General features: G+C 41.8%; 1 protein-coding gene across 1 annotated transcript in view; it reads right to left on the bottom strand.

Annotated features, from left to right (window-relative positions):
- LIPC (lipase C, hepatic type) overlaps positions 1-21,646 on the bottom strand; it is a 202,396-nt gene that overhangs the window by 4,106 nt on the left and 176,644 nt on the right. Inside the window, exons 10-11 of the mRNA XM_044283292.1 lie at positions 4,936-5,056; positions 995-1,204 (exon numbers count right to left, since the gene is read on the bottom strand). Coding sequence (XP_044139227.1) covers positions 995-1,204; positions 4,936-5,056 — 331 coding nt within the window. The remainder of the gene's footprint in view (positions 1-994; positions 1,205-4,935; positions 5,057-21,646) is intronic.

The raw sequence follows: 21,646 nt of genomic DNA, 5'->3' as shown, positions 1-21,646 counted from the left end.
GTTTTACATAGGACTGCAGGTAACACTACTACATTTCCGGTAATCAGAGAGCCATCACTGTGTTCTCTATGCTGTTACATAGGACTGCAGGTAATATCTACTGTATTATCTGTACTCAGAGAGTTACCACTGTGTAAGGGGGCCCACTGAGACTTTATCGCCCAAGGGCCCACATGATCCTGGAGCCGGCCCTGTGTGTATGTATCAGTTCTGCTTTGCGTGAAAAACGCAGCGTGTTCTATATTCTGTGTTTTTCACGCAGCCCTGGCCCCATAGAAGTGAATGGGGCTTCAGTGAAAAACGCATTGCATCAAGCAAGCAAGTGCGGATGCAATGCATTTTTCACTGATAGTTGGTAGGAGATTTTTTTGAAACCTTCAGTTTTTTATCACGTGCGTGAAAAATGCTTCATAACACATTGCACCCACGCAGAAAAAACTGAATGCAATTGTAGAGAAAACTGACTGAACTTGCTTGCAAAATGGTGCGAGTTTCACTAAACGCACCGTCAACGCATCCAGACCTAATCCGTCACACTCGTGTGAAAGAGGCCTAAAAGCAATGTTTCTGGACACAAAGTGCACACAGAGATATGTTTGAAAACCATTTGAAATCTTCTGTGGGGCAATGCTGTTAGGATAGGTGAAAATGACGTGACAGATTCCCTTTGGATCAGATGGTAAATTCCTTAAAATATGAAACCTATATATGTACAAACACATTTGCATCATATAAAAATGTAATGGATTGTGGGCCATGATCCTTAAGATAAGCCAGAAATGTGCGACCTGTCAAGGTCTGACTGTTGAGACCTTGAAAATGAGGGATCAAGCAGTCAGATCTGCATATCCTGGGGATATTCCAGTGATTTGCCATCAATAGTAAGGCCCACAAACCCCTTTTATTTTAAATAGTACATCATGCCTAGAGAGTAATACTATTATTAAAAATATATATATTATTATTACTAACGAGTTGCTTTTTAGATACTAACCTTTCCTGAGTTTCTCCAGCTAAGACTTTTATTCTCTTCACTAGGAGTCCAGGGAGTGTGTCCCAAGAAATCTTCTTTTGGAGGGTGTACCACAAATTCTTAATGTCTTTACTGCCTTCCCATTTTAATTTGATCATCATGAGATCTCCAATATCAGTGTCTAATGTGACGAGGAAAGTATAGGTTCCACTCTCCTTTATGCCTCCAGATCTGTCAAACAAATGTTCGAATTTTACAACACATAAGCCACCTAAATGTTCTAAAACACGTCTATGTATAATAAGCAACATTTGGCTACGGTGTTATATCTTCAGCAGGTACTGGAAAGTTCTGCAAGCTGTAATAGCCAATAAATTATCTCATGTCATTCTAATAATATTTTGAAATTGATATTGAATGTAATTAAAGAAAAAAAACATTGTTCCTCTGCTTTCCAGAAACCAGAAAATGTCACTGGATGGGATGGAAACTATAATATATATATTTTTTTGTATGGATAGTCACTAGGGATAAGTGAACTTGATATTTTGAAGTTTGTGTTCGGGTTGGGGTATATGCTGAATTGCGTTATGGATTCTGTTACCACGGACCATAACGCAATTCCATGACTAAATGGATAACGGAATTTATTTCATTACTCATTCCGTCAGAAGAGAAGTCTATGGCCTGCATAATAGATCTGTCCGGTTTACATTATGCTGGAGTCCTCTCCTGCATAACTGAACCTGGACGGATCCGTTATGTTAGCCATAGACTTCTATTATGACGGAATGAATAACGGAATGCCTCTAAAGGCAATCCGTTATGCATTCCGTCATGGAATTGCGTTATGGTCCATGGTAAAGGACTCCATAACACAATTCAGCATATACCCCAACCTAAACTGGAACTTCAAAATATGAACTTCGCTTATCCCTAATAGCCAACATTTTTAAAAACAAATAAAAACTGATTTGTCTCTTTCTGATGATACATTCCCTATAACCTGATAAGGACACAGACTATTTTGCCCTTAGGATACAGCAGTTTTTTTCCTTGGACATACCCATAATGGGAATTGGCTTTTTTTGGTGTGAATTAAGTTGCATTTTTAATGGCACCATTTTGGGATACATATGGGATAATGTGTTGAAAAAAAAAGTTATTGCAAACTAATTTGATGCTGATGACTTATCGTTACAATAAGACATAAGATTGAATAAGGCTGAACTCGCAGCAACACCACTGATCAACTGACTAAAGGGGCCGCTACTCTTCATTTTTTTTTTTTACCAGGCACCTATGTACATTTTGTAGTAGCTGTGTCTGGTATTATTGCTCTCTGCAGCTCAGTGCCATTTAAATACCAGGCAAAGACACTACAAAATGTATGTTAACTGATCCATGCGGGAGCAGGTAGTCGGATCGGCCATCATTGTCAAAGTCTCAGGAAACCCCTCTGGGAGGGGACACCCTAGTACTGGATAAATGCTACTCTGATTCCTATTAGGGTACTTTCACACTAGCGTTATTCTTTTCCGGCACTGAGTTCCGTCAAAAGGGCTCTAGAACTGATCCATCATATCCCCATGCATTCTGAATGGAGAGTAATCCGTTCAGGATGCTTCAGGATGTCTTCAGTTCAGTCATTTTGACTGATCAGGCAAAAGATAAAACCGCAGCATGCAACGGTTTTATCTCCGGCCAAAAAAACTGAAGACTTGCCTGTTTTTCCATAGGAATGTATTAGTGTCGGATCCGGCATTCAAAATACCGGATCCGTCCTTCCGAAAAAAAAGGTGAAAAAAATAAATGCCGGATCCGTTTTTCGGGATGACACTGAAAAGACAGATCCAGCATTTCAATGCATTTTTCTGACTGATCAGGTATTTTTAAGACTGATCAGGATCCTGATCAGTCTTACTAATGCCATCAGTTGGCATACGTTTTGCCGGATCCGGCAGGCAGTTCCAGCTACTGAACTGCTTGCCAGATCACTCTGCCGCAAGTGTGAAAGTAGCCTTATTGAGCTTTTTTTTTTTTTTTTTTTTTTTTTTTTTTATTATAATAGTGAAGCTGTATGAAGGCCACTGTGTACCGTAGGTGTACAATATGTCCATTGTGTATCACTACAATGAAGAAGCTATTATTTCTTTACTAGTCCTCTGAGTTTTTTTTTAATATACCGAAAACATGGCTCCCACTCTCATTCTTGTAATATGTGAGTTTCCTGGCTTTTAGATCTCACAAAGATTACACTTAAGCCCACTGTAGTTGCAAAGGGACCACAGAAAGTTACAGGTGATTCCTAAAAGGGGTTGTCCCACAAAAAATATTAAACTATATTTCAAACCAGCACCTGGATCTGAATACTTTTGTAATTGCATGTAATTAAACATTTTTTATAACCACTGAGTTATAACCACTAAGTTATTCAATGAAATCTATCCGAATAGCGCCACCTGCTGTTTGCTCTGTAATTTATCTTTCCTGATCACTGGGACAGAAGGACATGCTTAATTCTATCCTTCAACTGCCGCCAGGTGCAGTAGAAAGGACACCCCCTGAAAGGACACTCCCCCTAAGCTGCCAGCTTGACATAAATCTAGCAGAACAATGAATGGCGAGCTCTCTGGATCCATGTGAGGTACACGGTTGGTTCTAGGTATGTTAGAAAGAGACTGTCATGCACTATACAATATCAGATTTTAGATTTCTACATTAATCAACAAATTAATAGAACTGTCTAAAAATGACAGATGACAGTCCATACCCCAGAAATTCAAATGTATAACTATAATTTACTCCAGTTTTTGTTCACCATAATTTTTTTTGACTTTTTTTTACGTCACAGAAGTGGCACAAAAAAGAAATGTTCCATTGTATCTAAGAGCCTGAGACACTTAGACTCAATAATCCTGGTCAGCATTTCCTCCCTGAAACATTCCCACAACTATTTGAAATGACTATTGTTGGCATACGTTTTGCCGGATCCGGCAGGCAGTTCCAGCTACTGAACTGCTTGCCAGATCACTCTGCCGCAAGTGTGAAAGTAGCCTTATTGAGCTTTTTTTTTTTTTTTTTTTTATATAATAGTGAAGCTGTATGAAGGCCACTGTGTACCGTAGGTGTACAATATGTCCATTGTGTATCACTACAATGAAGAAGCTATTATTTCTTTACTAGTCCTCTGAGTTTTTTTTTTTCTTTCAGAAACAGCACCACTCTTGTCTATAGGTTTGATCTGGTAGAGGATGATCTACAATACCATACTCAAAACCATGGACAAGAGCTATTTCAATGTAGCATATTCCTTTTTTTTTATGTGTTTTTCATTTTTGATTGTACATTTTTTATTGTATCATCTGTGCATGGGGCAGCCATCTTGCCTGTGTTACTGTTAACAGAATTTAGAGAGATTCTTTACAGCAGCCAGATGGATCCAAAAGACATAAGATATTCTATGAGGACGTTTTCTAGGCATGCTCTATGACCAGTACAGAGGTCTTTGGGCAGGGAGGGGAAGTAGATAAATTGTGACCATCATTGTATAGAACGGGAAATATCGATATATTAGACTTTATGGCCAGTGTGAAAACTGCAGGATTTTAGTTTAGTATTTTTCAATATATGTGAAAATTTAAAAACCACCAAAAATTATAAAAATATGTTTAAAATAAAAATTTGATTCAAACATTAAGTCATTTTTCTAAAGATACATTTCCTAGCCTCGTGATGTCATTGTCCTCCTATTATAATATACTGTATATGTGATGCCACTGTACTTCCCATTACCTGGCATTTTGTAAAAGTGATCTCTAGATGTAATACAATATGGGAAAACGCTTGATAACTTTTACTATAGATTTGTTTAAAAATAACTATGCATAAATTCCCTGTGTGGATGAATCAGAGAATCATTTGCGGAGGATTACTGATTGCCTTGTTTCTTCAATACTCACATTTCTAAATATACATCTTTTACGTCTTGTTTAGTTCCCGTGAGAGATGCCGATAGTTGAGGAAAAAGCTGCTTGTCTGCAATGTGGTTGGTTACTTTCATCTTGAACTGGTAATGGTAAGCTGTAAGGGTCAATGCAATTGTATTTGTGAATGATCTTAGTGGCTATTTCATATACTATATTATAAGGTTTGCAATTTATCTTAACGGGATATACCGGTTGTTAGAATTATTCCCTATCGCTGAGACCCCCATCGATCACAAGAACGGAGGCCCAGTACCTCTTGCAGCCCCTCTGAAAAAAACAGAGCAGCCGGTCATGATTGCGCGTGACTGTTCCATTTATTTCTATGAGAATTGCGGAGATAGCCAAGTACAATGCTCACCTATCTCCGCAATTCCTATAGAGATAAATGGAGCACTGCACGCATGCCTGACTGGCCGTTCTCGTGATCAATGGGGGTCCCAGTGGTAGGACCCCCACCAATCTGATAATTATCCCCTATCCAGTGGATAAAGGATAACTTCCTAAAGCCGTAATACCCCTTTAACTGCTTCTTCTGATGCAGTAAATCACAGATTATACAACCTGCCCTCAAAATTATCACAATTCCAAACAATTTTTCCACAGTTCAAGGCAGCCTGGCACCAGGAAATTCACTGATAAACCAGGCACAAGGCCTTTTAGGACCACCTCAACTGAATGTAATAATACCTCTAACTTAGCTATCTCTTGCTTCATACTGTAGAAAAAGTAATTTTAATCCATATGCAAATGAGCAGGTAAGTGCACTGAGGGCGGGCCCAAGCTACTCCTACTTCCTCTACCAGCCCGTCCCTCTCCTTCTTGATTGACAGGGCCAGGCAAGATGACTGTGCATGGACATAGAGCAGCATATACTCCAAGTTCTGGGTCAGAGCTATTATCTTCCAGGATGGTGAGTATATTGGTACTTCTGTATTTAGCTCACTGCATATTACCTATACTTATAAACTGTAACAAACCCATCGGATGTGTAAGTAGGACATAGTAAGACGGTGTTTTCAGTCTCAGAATGTATGCAACAAATTTCTATTTACTTACTAATTAGTGAGAAACTAAATCAAGTTGGAAAGTTTTATATTTCTTAATTGTACCATAATTAGTCTTTATATAAACTGTATAACTGATGACAAATTCTTTTGATTGATTTAATATACCGAAAACATGGCTCCCACTCTCATTCTTGTAATATGTGAGTTTCCTGGCTTTTAGATCTCACAAAGATTACACTTAAGCCCACTGTAGTTGCAAAGGGACCACAGAAAGTTACAGGTGATTCCTAAAAGGGGTTGTCCCACAAAAAATATTAAACTATATTTCAAACCAGCACCTGGATCTGAATACTTTTGTAATTGCATGTAATTAAACATTTTTTATAACCACTGAGTTATAACCACTAAGTTATTCAATTAAATCTATCCGAATAGCGCCACCTGCTGTTTGCTCTGTAATTTATCTTTTCTGATCACTGGGACAGAAGGACATGCTTAATTCTATCCTTCAACTGCCGCCAGGTGCAGTAGAAAGGACACCCCCTGAAAGTGCACGCCCCCTAAGCTGCCAGCTTGACATAAATCTAGCAGAACAATGAATGGTGAGCTCTCTGGATCCATGTGAGGTACACGGTTGGTTCTAGGTATGTTAGAAAGAGACTGTCATGCACTATACAATATCAGATTTTAGATTTCTACATTAATCAACAAATTAATAGAACTGTCTAAAAATGACAGATGACAGTCCATACCCCAGAAATTCAAATGTATAACTATAATTTACTCCAGTTTTTGTTCACCATAATCTTTTTTGACTTTTTTTACGTCACAGAAGTGGCACAAAAAAGAAATGTTCCATTGTATCTAAGAGCCTGAGACACTTAGACTCAATAATCCTGGTCAGCATTTCCTCCCTGAAACATTCCCACAACTATTTGAAATGACTATTGTATATCGTATATAACAGTGTCAGACTGGGGTGCCTAGGGCCCACCTGTAAAATTCAGTCTGGGGGCCCACTATACAGCTACATTCAAATACTACCTGTGGTCCATTCAGGTACCTGCTTTTTTGGTGGAAAATGAAGTCTTGCATGCAATCTGAGGTGGAAACACTGAACAGAGCCTCCAACACAGATGTGAATATTCCCTATTTAAATCTATAGTCACTTGGGGGGCATTGATGTCAGTGGGGTTTCCAGGTCTGACAGTCTGATACATAATGTGACCTCCCTTCAGAGTAAGACAATGGCCGCTTCCTCGCACAGGCAATTCATCCTTGGTCGGTCATGTCCCTTCCACCCCTGGGAGGATCCTACTCTCTCTCCCCTTGGCTATGATAGCTAGAAATCCAAAAACCCAATATGAATTCTAATTCCTTATATCCCTGGTACATGTGGAGACCAAACATGACGTTGCTAATTGGGTACCTACTAGGCGTTGTTCATATCTCCCCTTCCCTGCATACTATAAACGAGCGAAGTCCAGGGGGACGTTAGGCCTGTTCCCGGGGTCTCGAAAACGTAATCTGTGTATGGCTCAGATGTGAGGTAATTTCATAATTTCTTATGAATTCCTGGTTCCAGATGTCTGGAGAATTTCTTTATTGTAGGGAATTGTCCTGTCAAATGAGTTTGTTTCCAGTCCGGCTGCTAGAGGTGGGAAAGGTTGTCACTTTATTGCTTTGAGGCAGGGCCATTTGTGGAGCCTGTTTCTTCTGCCAGCTGCCCATCACCCAGACAGCAAATGGGCAGGCATTAAATTATATCTCTTCATGTTCCCCACACTGGTGTATAGTGTAAGTGATGCAATTTGGTCATGTAATTTTTATCGTCATACTTACTTGCATTCTGACACTGTTCTTTGACAAACCAGCAGTAAAATGCACTGAGAGGACTCCTGTGTTCACACACACAATGGAGAGGACTCAAGGAGGAATCCTCTCAATGCATTTTACTGCTGGTTTGTAGAAGCACAGCATCGGGATACAAGGGAGCATGAAGATAAAAATTACATAACCACCACTTATACCATACACTACTTACTCTTGTATGACAGGTGTATTGAAGCTGTCAGATTATTTTTAAGAATAATTCAAAATATAATGCAGTCCTCAACCTCATGCTGAGCTCCCCCTTGAGATATGCCTCAAATGTAGTGAGGCTCTTGAGGGTCTGGACTACCTCTGCAATGTAATTATATATAAAAACATACCAGCTCACTCAATCACAAATTTTGAATGCAAATGTTGAACATTGACTCATAGAAAAGCTGCCTTACATTTGGTGGCATTAGAGGCAGAGCTCATTTGCATCCCTTTCTTTCCACTTGCATAAATTTGACTCACAGACCATCACTTTGACACAAATAGACAAATGTGAAGACAAGGTTCAAATTGTTCCCTGTTGATAAATCGGGGCCATAAAGTTCCTATAGGACGGTCAACCCCATCCAAAATTAAACCTCTCAACAAACATATCAGAGGTAGTTTTGGTTTTTATAGTAAAGGCTAATCCATGTGTGAAGTTGTAATTTGAACAAACTAAATATTTTATACAGAATAGTCTACTATGGGTCTAAGACCCAAGGGAAAAGGCTTTATTTAGTAATCCTAAACTTTTTGAATGCTGCTATATACTAGTGCATCTCAATAAATAGAATATCATCGAAAAGTAAAGGAGTTATCCAGGAAAGATATTTGTAACTTATCCTCAAGATGGGGTGGGAACCCGACTTCCAGCAGCAAGCAGACGGCAAAGTGCCACAAAGTTTTATTAATATTTATCCTCAGGATAGGTCATCAGCATCAGATCTGCAGGGTTGTGGCACCTGGGCCCCCCGCCAATCAGCTGTTAGAAGAGGCCTTGAGCACCACAGTCTCTTACTAGGCCAGTGACATCACTGTACATTGGTCACATGGCCTAGTAGTTGCGGGTAAGCCTCATTCAAGTCAATGGGGCTGAGCTACAATACCAAGCATTGTCACTATATGATGCCGAACTGTCGAGAGCCTGCATCATTCACCAGAGCTCGGGTAAGCATAGTGGTGCCCTAAAACAGCTTATAAGTGGGGAGGCTGGGACTTGGACCCATGCTCATGTGATAATTATGACCTATCCTGAGGATACAGTAAGTCAGTATTATCTTTTCCAGGATAACCTCTTTAATTTATTTCAGTAATTTAATTCAAAAAGTGAAACTCATATAGATTCATTACACACAGAGAGATCTGTTTCAAGCGTTTATTTCTTTTAACCCCTTAAGGACCGGGCTCATTTTCACCTTAAGGACCGGGCCATTTTTTGCAAATCTGACCAGTGTCACTTTAAGTGCTCATAACTTTCAAACGCTTTGACTTACCCAGGCCGTTCTGAGATTGTTTTTTCATCACATATTGTACTTCATGACACTGCTAAAATTGGGTCAAAAAAGTTATTTTTTTTGCATAAAAAAATACATTTTTTACCAAAAATTTTGAAAAATTAGCAAATTTCAAAGTTTCAGTTTCTCTACTTCTGTAATACATAGTAATACCCCCAAAAATTGTGATGACTTTACATTCCCCATATGTCTACTTCATGTTTGTAGCATTTTGGGAATGATATTTTATTTTTTGGGGCTGTTACAAGGCTTAGAAGTTTAGAAGCAAATTTTGAAATTTTTGAGAAATCTTCAAAATCCCACTTTTTATGGACCAGTTCAGGTTTGAAGTCATATTGTGAGGCTTAGATAATAGAAACCTCCCAAAAATGACCCCATTCTAGAAACTACACCCCTCAAGGTATTCAAAACTGTTTTTTCAAACTTTATTAACCCTTTAAGTGTTCCACAAGAGTTAATGGCAGATGGAGAAACAATTTTGAAATTTCTATTTTTTGGAAAATTTTCCAATATAATAAATTTTTTCCAGGAGTAAAATAAGGGTTAACTGCCAAACAACACTCAAAATGGGTTGCCCTGATTCTGTAGTTTGCAAAAACACCCCATATGTGGTCGTAAACTACTGTTTGGCCGAACGGTAGCACATAGAAGGAGGGGAACACCATATGGGTTTTGGAAGGCAGATTTTGCAGGACTGGTTTTGTTTATACCATGTCCCATTTGAAGCCCCCTGTTGCACCCCTAGAATAGAAATTTCAAAAAAGTGACTCCATCTAAGAAAGTACACCCCTCAAGGTATTCAAAACTGGGTTTACAAACTTTGTTAACCCTTTAGGTGTTCCACAAGAGTTAATGGCAGATGGAGAAACAATTATGAAATTTCAATTTTTTGGAAAATTTTCCAATATAATCAATTTTTTCTAGGAGTAAAACAAGGGTTAACTGCCAAACAACACTCAAAATGGGTTGCCCTGATTCTGTAGTTTGCAAAAACACCCCATATGTGGTCGTAAACTACTGTTTGGCCGAACGGTAGCACATAGAAGGAGGGGAACACCATATGGGTTTTGGAAGGCAGATTTTGCAGGACTGGTTTTGTTTATACCATGTCCCATTTGAAGCCCCCTGTTGCACCCCTAGAATAGAAATTTCAAAAAAGTGACTCCATCTAAGAAAGTACACCCCTCAAGGTATTCAAAACTGGGTTTACAAACTTTGTTAACCCTTTAGGTGTTCCACAAGAGTTAATGGCAGATGGAGAAACAATTATGAAATTTCAATTTTTTGGAAAATTTTCCAATATAATCAATTTTTTCTAGGAGTAAAACAAGGGTTAACTGCCAAACAACACTCAAAATGGGTTGCCCTGATTCTGTAGTTTGCAAAAACACCCCATATGTGGTCGTAAACTACTGTTTGGCCGAACGGTAGCACATAGAAGGAGGGGAACACCATATGGGTTTTGGAAGGCAGATTTTGCAGGACTGGTTTTGTTTATACCATGTCCCATTTGAAGCCCCCTGTTGCACCCCTAGAATAGAAATTTCAAAAAAGTGACTCCATCTAAGAAAGTACACCCCTCAAGGTATTCAAAACTGGGTTTACAAACTTTGTTAACCCTTTAGGTGTTCCACAAGAGTTAATGGCAGATGGAGAAACAATTATGAAATTTCAATTTTTTGGAAAATTTTCCAATATAATCAATTTTTTCTAGGAGTAAAACAAGGGTTAACTGCCAAACAACACTCAAAATGGGTTGCCCTGATTCTGTAGTTTGCAAAAACACCCCATATGTGGTCGTAAACTACTGTTTGGCCGAACGGTAGCACATAGAAGGAGGGGAACACCATATGGGTTTTGGAAGGCAGATTTTGCAGGACTGGTTTTGTTTATACCATGTCCCATTTGAAGCCCCCTGTTGCACCCCTAGAATAGAAATTTCAAAAAAGTGACTCCATCTAAGAAAGTACACCCCTCAAGGTATTCAAAACTGGGTTTACAAACTTTGTTAACCCTTTAGGTGTTCCACAAGAGTTAATGGCAGATGGAGAAACAATTATGAAATTTCAATTTTTTGGAAAATTTTCCAATATAATCAATTTTTTCTAGGAGTAAAACAAGGGTTAACTGCCAAACAACACTCAAAATGGGTTGCCCTGATTCTGTAGTTTGCAAAAACACCCCATATGTGGTCGTAAACTACTGTTTGGCCGAACGGTAGCACATAGAAGGAGGGGAACACCATATGGGTTTTGGAAGGCAGATTTTGCAGGACTGGTTTTGTTTATACCATGTCCCATTTGAAGCCCCCTGTTGCACCCCTAGAATAGAAATTTCAAAAAAGTGACTCCATCTAAGAAAGTACACCCCTCAAGGTATTCAAAACTGGGTTTACAAACTTTGTTAACCCTTTAGGTGTTCCACAAGAGTTAATGGCAGATGGAGAAACAATTATGAAATTTCAATTTTTTGGAAAATTTTCCAATATAATCAATTTTTTCTAGGAGTAAAACAAGGGTTAACTGCCAAACAACACTCAAAATGGGTTGCCCTGATTCTGTAGTTTGCAAAAACACCCCATATGTGGTCGTAAACTACTGTTTGGCCGAACGGTAGCACATAGAAGGAGGGGAACACCATATGGGTTTTGGAAGGCAGATTTTGCAGGACTGGTTTTGTTTATACCATGTCCCATTTGAAGCCCCCTGTTGCACCCCTAGAATAGAAATTTCAAAAAAGTGACTCCATCTAAGAAAGTACACCCCTCAAGGTATTCAAAACTGGGTTTACAAACTTTGTTAACCCTTTAGGTGTTCCACAAGAGTTAATGGCAGATGGAGAAACAATTATGAAATTTCAATTTTTTGGAAAATTTTCCAATATAATCAATTTTTTCTAGGAGTAAAAAAAGGGTTAACTGCCAAACAACACTCAAAATGGGTTGCCCTGATTCTGTAGTTTGCAGAAACACCCCATATGTGGTGGTAAACTACTATTTGGCTAAACGGCAGGACATAGAAGAAGGGGGAACGCCATATGGTTTTTGGAAGGCAGATTTTGCTGGACTGGTTTATTTACACCATGTACCCTTTCAAGCCCCCTGATGCACCCCTAGAGTAGAAACTCCATAAAAGTGACCCCATCTAGGAAACTACGGGATAAGGTGGTTGTTGTTTTGGGACTATTTTTGGGGTAAATTTGATATTTGGTTGCTCTATATTACTCTTTTTTGAGGCAATGTAACAAAAAAATTAAAATCTAAAATTGTTTCTACATTCGCTATTTAGTTTTGTGGAACACCTAAAGGGTTAACATAGTTTGTAAAGTAACTTTTGAATACCTTGAGGGGTGTAGTTTCTTAGATGGGGTCACTTTTTTGGAGTTTCTAGTCTGGGCTACATCAGGGGGGGCTTCTAATGGGACATGGTGTCAAAAAAAAAACTGTCCATCAAAATCTGCCTTCCAGAAACCGTATGGCGTTCCCTTCGTTCTATGCCCTGCCGTGCGGCTATATAGCCATTTACGACCACATATGGGGTGTTTCTGCAAACGACAGAATCGGGGCAATAAATATTTAGTTTTGTTTGGCTGTTAACCCTTGCTTTATTACCGGCAAAATGGATTTAAATTGAAATTTTGCCCAAAAATAGGTGTTTTGGCACCGTTTTTATTTTATATTTTTAACACCGTTCATCCGAGGCGTTTGGTCAAAAGTTATTTTTATAGCGACGACTTTTACGCACGCGACGATGCCCAATATGTATGGCTCTCAGACTTTGGAGACACTAAGCAGGCATCCTAAAACTGCGGCCCTCCAGATGTTGTAAAACTACAATTCCCACCATGCCCTGCTGATGGCTGTAGGTTGTCTGGGCATGCTGGGAGTTATAGTTTTACAACATCTGGAGGGCCGCAGTTTGAGGATGCCTGCACTAAAACTAATATTTTTGGGGGAAAGAAAAATAGTTTTCGTGTCTCCAAAGTCTGAGAGCCATAGTGTTTTATGTTCTCTAGTGAACTGTTGGGGATTATAAAAATTTAGTACTCCATGGAAGTGTGATACTCCCTGAAGCAATCGATAACGCAGAGGCCCGGATGATCGGGGCACGTGTCGCACTGAGTGGTGGTGTCCTTCCGTATCCCCCTCCTGCGACACACTCTGCACTTTTTTTGGGTTCGTCCCTTCTTTCCAGTATGGGGGACCACACCTGGAAAGTGTTGGCCAGGGACGATCCGGGCGCCTCCAGTTCCCGAGGTACTCCGGCCTGCTCTTTCCCGGTCCGAAAAGATCAGGTCCTTGAGGACTGCCTCATAGAATTGGAGGAATGTCCCTGTGCTGCCAGCGCTTCGGGATAGTACAAAAGAGTTGTACATGGCAACCTGCACCAAGTAGACCGCAACTTTTTTGTACCATGCCCGGGTTTTGCGCATGGCGTTATATGGCGTGAGGACTTGATCCGAGAGATCAACTCCTCCCATATACCGATTGTAGTCGACGATACAATCGGGCTTGAGGACCGTTGCCGCGGTACCTCGCACAGGGACTGGGGTGGTGCCGTTACCGTGGATTGTGGACAGCATAAGGACATCCCTCTTGTCCTTATACCTGACCAGCAACAGGTTTCCACTGGTAAGTGCACGGGTCTCACCCCTGGGGATAGGTACCTGGAGGGGGTAGGCAGGGAGGCCGCGCTGATTTTTCCGCACGGTCCCACAAGCGAACGTAGATCTGGCGGCAAGGGACCTGAACAAGGGAATGCTGGTATAAAAGTTATCCACGTACAAGTGGTAACCATTATCCAGCAGTGGGTACATAAGGTCCCACACGAGTTTCCCGCTAACACCCAGAGTGGGGGGACATTCTGGGGGTTGAATACGGGAATCTCGCCCCTCGTACACACGAAATTTGTAAGTGTACCCTGAGGTACTCTCACAAATTTTGTATAGCTTCACGCCATACCTCGCTCGCTTTGTGGGAATATATTGGCGGAAACTGAGTCTCCCCTTGAACGCAATGAGCGACTCATCAACCGCGACCTCCCTTCCAGGTACGTAGGCCTGCTGAAATGTGGCCCCAAAGTGATCGATGACAGGCCGTATCTTATACAGCCGGTCATAGGCAGGATCACCTCGGGGTGGACATGCTGCATTATCGGAATAATGCAGACATTTCCGGATGGCCTCAAACCGGGAGCGTGTCATGACCATACTGTACAGTGGGGTCTGGTACAGGACGTCCCCACTCCAGTATTGCCTGACACTGGGTTTTTGGACTAGACCCATATGCAGCACGAGGCCCCAAAATGTCCTCATTTCGGCTGCACTGACCGGCGTCCAGCCACCGGGTCTAGCCAAAACTGAGCCTGGGTTTTGAGCGACGAACTGTTGGGCGTACAGATTCGTCTGCTCCACCATCAAATTCACCAGTGGGTTACTGAAAAAAAAACTAAAATAGTCAATTTCAGTAAACCCCACTGTGGGAATCTGGATTCCAGGATTGCCAGCGAAATCCGGAATCTCAGGCTCAAAGTCCACTGGGGGACACCAGCTAAGTTCATTGGCAGGGGTCTCCGGTGAACTTATTTGGTGGGCCGGGAAACCAGTACGAACCCCAGGGCGGCTCGTACTAGGGTGGGCCACAGGATCCCTAGCATGTGCGGCCCCTGGCTCCGCCTGGCGGCGTCTCCGCCGCCTTGGTGGCTCATCGTCATCCGATGATGATGAGGAGGATGCTGATGATAAGAGGAATGTGGGGTCATCCTCATCCTCACTGGGGCTCTCGGAGTCGGAGGCAATCTGGGCATATGCCTCCTCGGCCGAGAACACCCGGCGGGCCATGGGTGTGTGTGCGTGTAGGTGTGCGTGTGTGTAAAACTTTATTATATGTGCGTGTGTGTGGGGGCAACGGGTGTTCGCGTACTAAAAAAAGGAAAATAGGGCAAGTGTTAGGAAAAAAAAAAAGTTGCTGATTAGCGGTACAACGCTGATCAGCGGTGGGGCAGGCGATGCGCTAACAGTGGACGGACGCTAAAAAGTGCCGACCAGTCAGCGAACGCAGAAAAAAAAGTGGTGGTGAGGGGGCTAGTGGTGGTGGTGGGGGGGGGGGGTTGGGGGGAGTGGTGGGGGGATGGGTGGAGGGGGTGGGGGGGCTGGTGGTGGTGGGGGGCTGGTAGGGGGGGGCAAGTGGCAGGGGGGGGGGTCTGGGGTCTGATAGATGGATCAAAAAAAGTTTTGTGTAAAAGTTAAAAGTTTTTTTTTTTTTTTTTCCTAACTAACTTTTCCCTTCTTTCCCTGCCTAACGATGCCTCTCCCTCACTGACCCTAACCTACCTGGGTGGCGATGGGTGCAGGAGGGTGATGGATGGCGATTAGGGGGACACAGGAGCTGGTGCTGGACGATGCTGCCGGGTGCTCGTGCAGAACAGGAAGAGGAGGGGAGAGAGGAGCGCAGGAAGTTTGAATCTCGCGCCTCTCTCCCCTGCACCAATCAGCACCCTGGACAGCAGTGTTCAGCACCAGGGCCAGCACCGCCTCCTCAAATCCTCGGACTGCGATTGGTGGTGTATAATTACGCCACCGATCGCAGTCTTTTTCCGGTTCATCGGGTCACCGGACACCCGAATGGACCGGAAACGCAGAAAACCGCAGGTCTGAATTGACCTGCGGTTTTCTGCGATCGCCGATACGGGGGGGTCAAATGACCCCCCCCTGCGTTGTTACGGGATGCCGGCTGAATGATTTCAGCCGAAATCCCGTTCCGATTAACCCCCGCGGCGCCGGAATGCCGATTTTAAGTCAGGACGTACCGGTACGCCCTTGGTCCTTAAGGACTCGGGAAATAGGGCGTACCGGTACGCCCTGTGTCCTTAAGGGGTTAATGTTGATGATTATGGCTTACAGCTAATCATCTTGGATTGTATGCCTCTCCACTCTTTCTCCAAACTCTGAAACTTTGATTTTCATATAAAATGCTAAATTTACCTTTATCTGGAGGAACACTGAGCAACAGTCCAGTCCTTTTTCTCCTTTGCCTAGGTAAGACGCATCTGTTGTCTCTGGGTCATGAGTGGCTTGACACAAGGAAAGATATCGATACAGAAGAAGAAAGAAACAGAACCTTTAGGATGGCGCTGTCAGCAGGAGCCCCCTTCATCAGGACTAAGATGTTGTATATTGTCCTGATGAAGGGGGCTCTCCGCCCCTGAAACGCATCGACTGTAAATAAAAAGTATTGTGTTACCAATACTTACCTGCTTCCGACTCCTGCTGACAGCGCCACCCTAAAGGTTCCGTTTCTTTCTTTTTCTGTATCGATATCTCTCCCCGACGAATGCTCTCACAGCACGGGCTGGAACCTAGGCAGCAGCGCAGGCACCCCGCACGCTGATCGGGAAAATCAGCACAGGCTACATATAGGTGTTGTGACTTCTCACAACATTTTCCGGTAAGAGTTACTTACTATTATTTTATGATTTTATGATACAACACCACACATGAGGCGCTGCCTCCTGTCCTTCTTTTATCTTGACACAAGGAAAGCAACAGTTGTAGCCCATGTCCTGGATATGTCTGTGTGTGACTCCACTCCTTGTGAATCTCCTCCTAATTCTTCTTGACAATCCTTTCAAGGCTGTGGCTATCACTATTGCTTGTGTACCTTATTCTATTACAGTATTTTCTTCCACTCAACTTTTCATTAATTTACTTACATACAGCACTCTTGAACAGCCAGCCTCTTTAGCAATGGCCTTTTGTGGCTTACTGTCCTTGTGGAGGGTGTCAATTACTGTCTTCTGGACAACTGTCAAGTTGGCAGTCTTCCCCATGATTGTGTAGCCTACTGAACCGAACTGAGGGCCCATCTAAAGGCTTAGGAAACCTTTGCAGATGTTTTGTGTTGATTAGCTGATTAGAGTGTGACACCATGAGTCTACAGTATTGAACTTTTTCACAATATTCTAATTTTCAGACTTTTGTGTTTTTATTATCTGTAAGCCATAATTATCAACATTAAAAAGAAATAAACGCTTGAAACAGATCACTCTGTGTGTGATGAATCTATATTTGAGTTTCACTTTTTGAATTGAATTACTGAAATAAATTAACTTTTTAATGATATTCTAATTTATTGAGACGCACTAGTACATTATATGTAGGCTTGAGCAAAGCAAGCTTCAGATCATAGATCACTTCGTTTTAATGCTGTCTGGAGACCTTTGGTTTCACATGATGTCACGTGAGACTTTAGTGAATTAGTTCAGTATTCATTTCTGCATCTTTAAAACATTTTTTTTTAAATCCGATATTTTTTATTCAGCACATTTTTTAAAATTGTATAAATAATAGGGACTTCTTAATTACAAGTAATATTGTGACAAGATATGAAAATGATATACAGAGCCATTAATTAAGCCCTCAAACCCCCACCCAATCCCTCCACCCCCTATCGAAGAGACGGTCTTCCATTTGTAACAAAAGTATCACACCTCGTCACACTTATATATGATGGATATGATTTTGTTGATTATCTGAAGAGAAGTCTTAGGCCTCTTTCACACTTGCGTTGTCCGGATCCGGCGTGTACTCCACTTGCCGGAATTACACGCCGGATCCGGAAAAACGCAAGTGTACTGAAAGCATTTGAAGACGGATCCGTCTTCAAAATGCTTTCAGTGTTACTATGGCACCCAGGACGCTATCAAAGTCCTGGTTGCCATAGTAGGAGCGGGGAGCGGTATACTTACCATCCGTGCGGCTCCCGGGGCGCTCCAGAATGACGTCAGAGCGCCCCATGCGCATGGATTATGTGCCATGCGATCACGTCATCCATGCGCCTGGGGCGCCCTGACGTCACTCTGGAGCGCCCCGGGAGCCGCACGGATGGTAAGTATGCTGCTCCCCCGCTCCCCGCTACACTTTACCATGGCTGCCGGGACTTTAGCGTCCCGGCAGCCATGGTAACCACTCTAAAAAAGCTAAACGTCGTATCCGGCAATGCGCCGAAACAACGTTTAGCTTAAGGCCGGATCCGGATTAATACATTTCAATGGGCATTCATTCCGGATCCGGCCTTGCGGCAAGTCTTCAGTTTTTTGGGCCGGAGCAAAAAGCGCAGCATGCTGCGCTATTTTCTCCTGCCGAAAAACGTTCCGGTCCGGAACTGAAGACATCCTGATGCATCCTGAACGGATTTCACTCCATTCAGAATGCATTAGGATAATCCTGATCAGGATTCTTCCGGCATAGAGCCCCGACAACGGAACTGTATGCCGGAAGACAATAACGCAGGTGTGAAAGAGCCCTTACCCGTATCCATACCTAGTTTTTCAGTCAGAGCTTCTCAATTATTCTCCAGCCCAACTGGTTCAGATTCCTGCCACAACTCCCACACAAATGCGATTATCCAGTCACTCAGCCCAGTCTGCCCCCCACCCGCATCTTTAAAAACATTTCAAATGAGCAATCCAAAGTCGGGTTTGGTACACAAGCTGCGTGTTGAGACTTAGTTGATGCAACAGTAAAGATACGGTATGTCTTTTACTTTCGAATATTTGGGAATATTATATAAATAAAAGCCTTATTCGTTGTCATCAGTCACCACAATTCACTTGGATAGAGAATGGAAAGAATTGTAGTCACCTATAAAATATTTATTTGAATTAGTTCGTTGACTTATCATTTAGGGAGACTTTTCATTAGTCTCTAAGCCTCTTGAACATGTGAGAAATTCAAGTAATGCATTTGGGACCATCCATTTGTACTTGGAGAAGCTGGCTCTATCATCTGATAGAAGTCAATGTATATTCCTATATAGAACCACCAATGTTCTGTAGTAGAGTAACAATGAGTCCTCAGCAGACTAATTAAGGCTATAAATGTTAGTCTGTATGCAGAATGGAAATGCTTTCAGGTGTCGAAGAGCAATTACTGAGACTTTCTCGTGCTTGGCTGGGCGCCTGCATATGTTCCTTCTGGCTCACAAAGAAGGGATGGTAGAATAAAACCTTGCACATTGGGATTCAGGCAGCAGCTTCTTGCGCGCATATTTATATTAGAAGCAAGCATACAGTATTAGTCTCGGGGAAATCTGCTTCTCTTTATAATTAAAAAGAAAGAAGAAAGGTCTTTGGAAAATTGTTCGTCTTACAGATTAGAATAAGTTAAATCTCATGGAGCCATAACTAGGTCATAACCCAGACAACTTGAGCTGTGGGTACGATGCTGAGATGTCACGCAGACAAACAGACATAACTCATCAAGTCTGACAACTGTATCTGATTATACAAAGTCTGCTAAAAATGTGTCATAGGTAATAATCTCCATTTCCACAGCTTTCACTAAAATCCACTTTTATTATGATTATTTTTCTAATTTATTCGTATCCTTTGCAGGAAATGTACAAACTAAATTACATGGTTGAATTTACAGGTACATTGAGTTTCTGGTTGGAAAAACTTGCAGTGTGCTGCCTGAGGCAAATGGAGATAAAGTGAGCTGGCCAGACACGTAAGAAACAGAAGCTGAGATTTAACCCTGGGTTATGCATCTTCAAAGTCAAAGCAGGAACCAAAAGACATATCCCAAATAGCAGTTCATTCTATTACCTCTAGGGAAGAATCCTGAATAAGGAAGATAGCTATGTGACCTCAGGAACTGAGAGATACAAGCTGAGAACATAGTAGACAAGTGCTGTGAAAGTACTATTGTCCCCACATATCACAGTGAATATTAATCAAGTAGCTCATGCTGTACTAGAAAATAATGGGCAGACTACCAAATTATATGGAAGGTCAAAGCAACTAACAAAATGCATACCTGTTTCTATCAGATACCACATAAGTACATTCATTGTTTATACCACATATGACAATGAAAAGGCGAATATCAAATCTGAAAAAAGTATGGAGTTTTTTAAATTTTATCAAATGAGACCAGATGACTAACTTTCCGTGAGATACTTTTGTCCAATAGGTCAAGTTATAGGAAATGCTCTCCATCTGTCATACATGGGGTCAGTTGCTTTTCTTCTTGTTGAGATTTAAGTTACATATATTAATGTATTAATTTAAACTTCTGCTTATTCTGGGCTTAGGAGTCCAGTGGGTGGTCCTACAGCTTTCTGTGTATGCACAGTCATCAGGGAAAGACTGTCAATCACTATGTAGGACCACCACTGGACTCCTTACCCCAGAATTGGCAGATGGTGAATTAATAAAATACAAGTTAGGCCTCATGCACACGCCCGTTGTTGTGTCCCATGTCCGTTGTTCCGTTTTCCATGATTTTCTGCGGACCCATTGACTTTCAATGGGTCCGTGGAAAACTTGGCTAATGCACCGCGTGATCCGCATCCGTGATCCGTGTTTCCAGTCCGTGAAAAAAATATGACCTGTCCTATTTTTTTCACGGACAACGGTTCGCAGACCCATTCAAGTCAATTGGTCCGTGAAAAAACACGGAGGCACACAAGATTGTCATCCGCGTCCGTTTTTTTTCCTCATTTGCATGGCAAACTTGACTTAGATTTTTTTTACTTTCCTTCATGTCTGGAGATCCTCCAAAAATAAAGGAAGACACATGGAAACAAAAACGGACACGGATCACAGAACAACGGAACCCCTTTTTGCGGACCGCAAAAAAATACTGTCGTGTGCATGAGGCCTTATACTGAATCTTTTCTCACATAATTATATATCAATCTGCTCAGCTCCTCCTGATCTCTGTTTAAGAGAAGCATACTATGGACTTGTGTGGGGCAGAGGCAGACCGCTGAGTTTCTGTTTTACTGATCCTTTCATCAGGACCATGGATAGCGAAGTAGATATTAGTGACCTGGCCTCTATTGCTTCCAAGTTTTGTCTGTTTTAGTTTGCAGTGACTTTATATTAATTGCATAATTGTAGAACCTTTAAACACTAGGACAGATTTATTACATTGGTTTTCTAGTTGTACAAATGGTTTACATGAAGTAAGATGAGGTGCTTACCAAATGTGATGCCTCTGATAGCCAGTCTCACATGCTGTCACGTGGGCATGTTCCTGGGTTTTATCTGTGGCTTGTGATGTTCCATACTCTGAACATTCCGCTCAGATGATTTTTGTTGTCTTAGGCTACTTTCACACTGGCGTATCTGTGTCCGCTTGTAAGATTCGTTTCAAGGCTCTCACAAGCGGCCCAAAATGGATCAGTTCAGCCCCAATGCATTCTGACCGGATAAGGATCCGTTCAGAATGCAACAATTTGGCTGCGTTTGGTCTCCGTTGCGTTTTTTAGACGGTCACTAAAACGCAGCTTGC

Source organism: Bufo gargarizans, chromosome 2, assembly GCF_014858855.1.
Source record: "Bufo gargarizans isolate SCDJY-AF-19 chromosome 2, ASM1485885v1, whole genome shotgun sequence".
Classification (NCBI taxonomy): Eukaryota; Metazoa; Chordata; class Amphibia; order Anura; family Bufonidae; genus Bufo; species Bufo gargarizans.
Note: the sequence above shows the minus strand (reverse complement) of the source record. Positions and strands in the feature narration are given on the sequence as shown.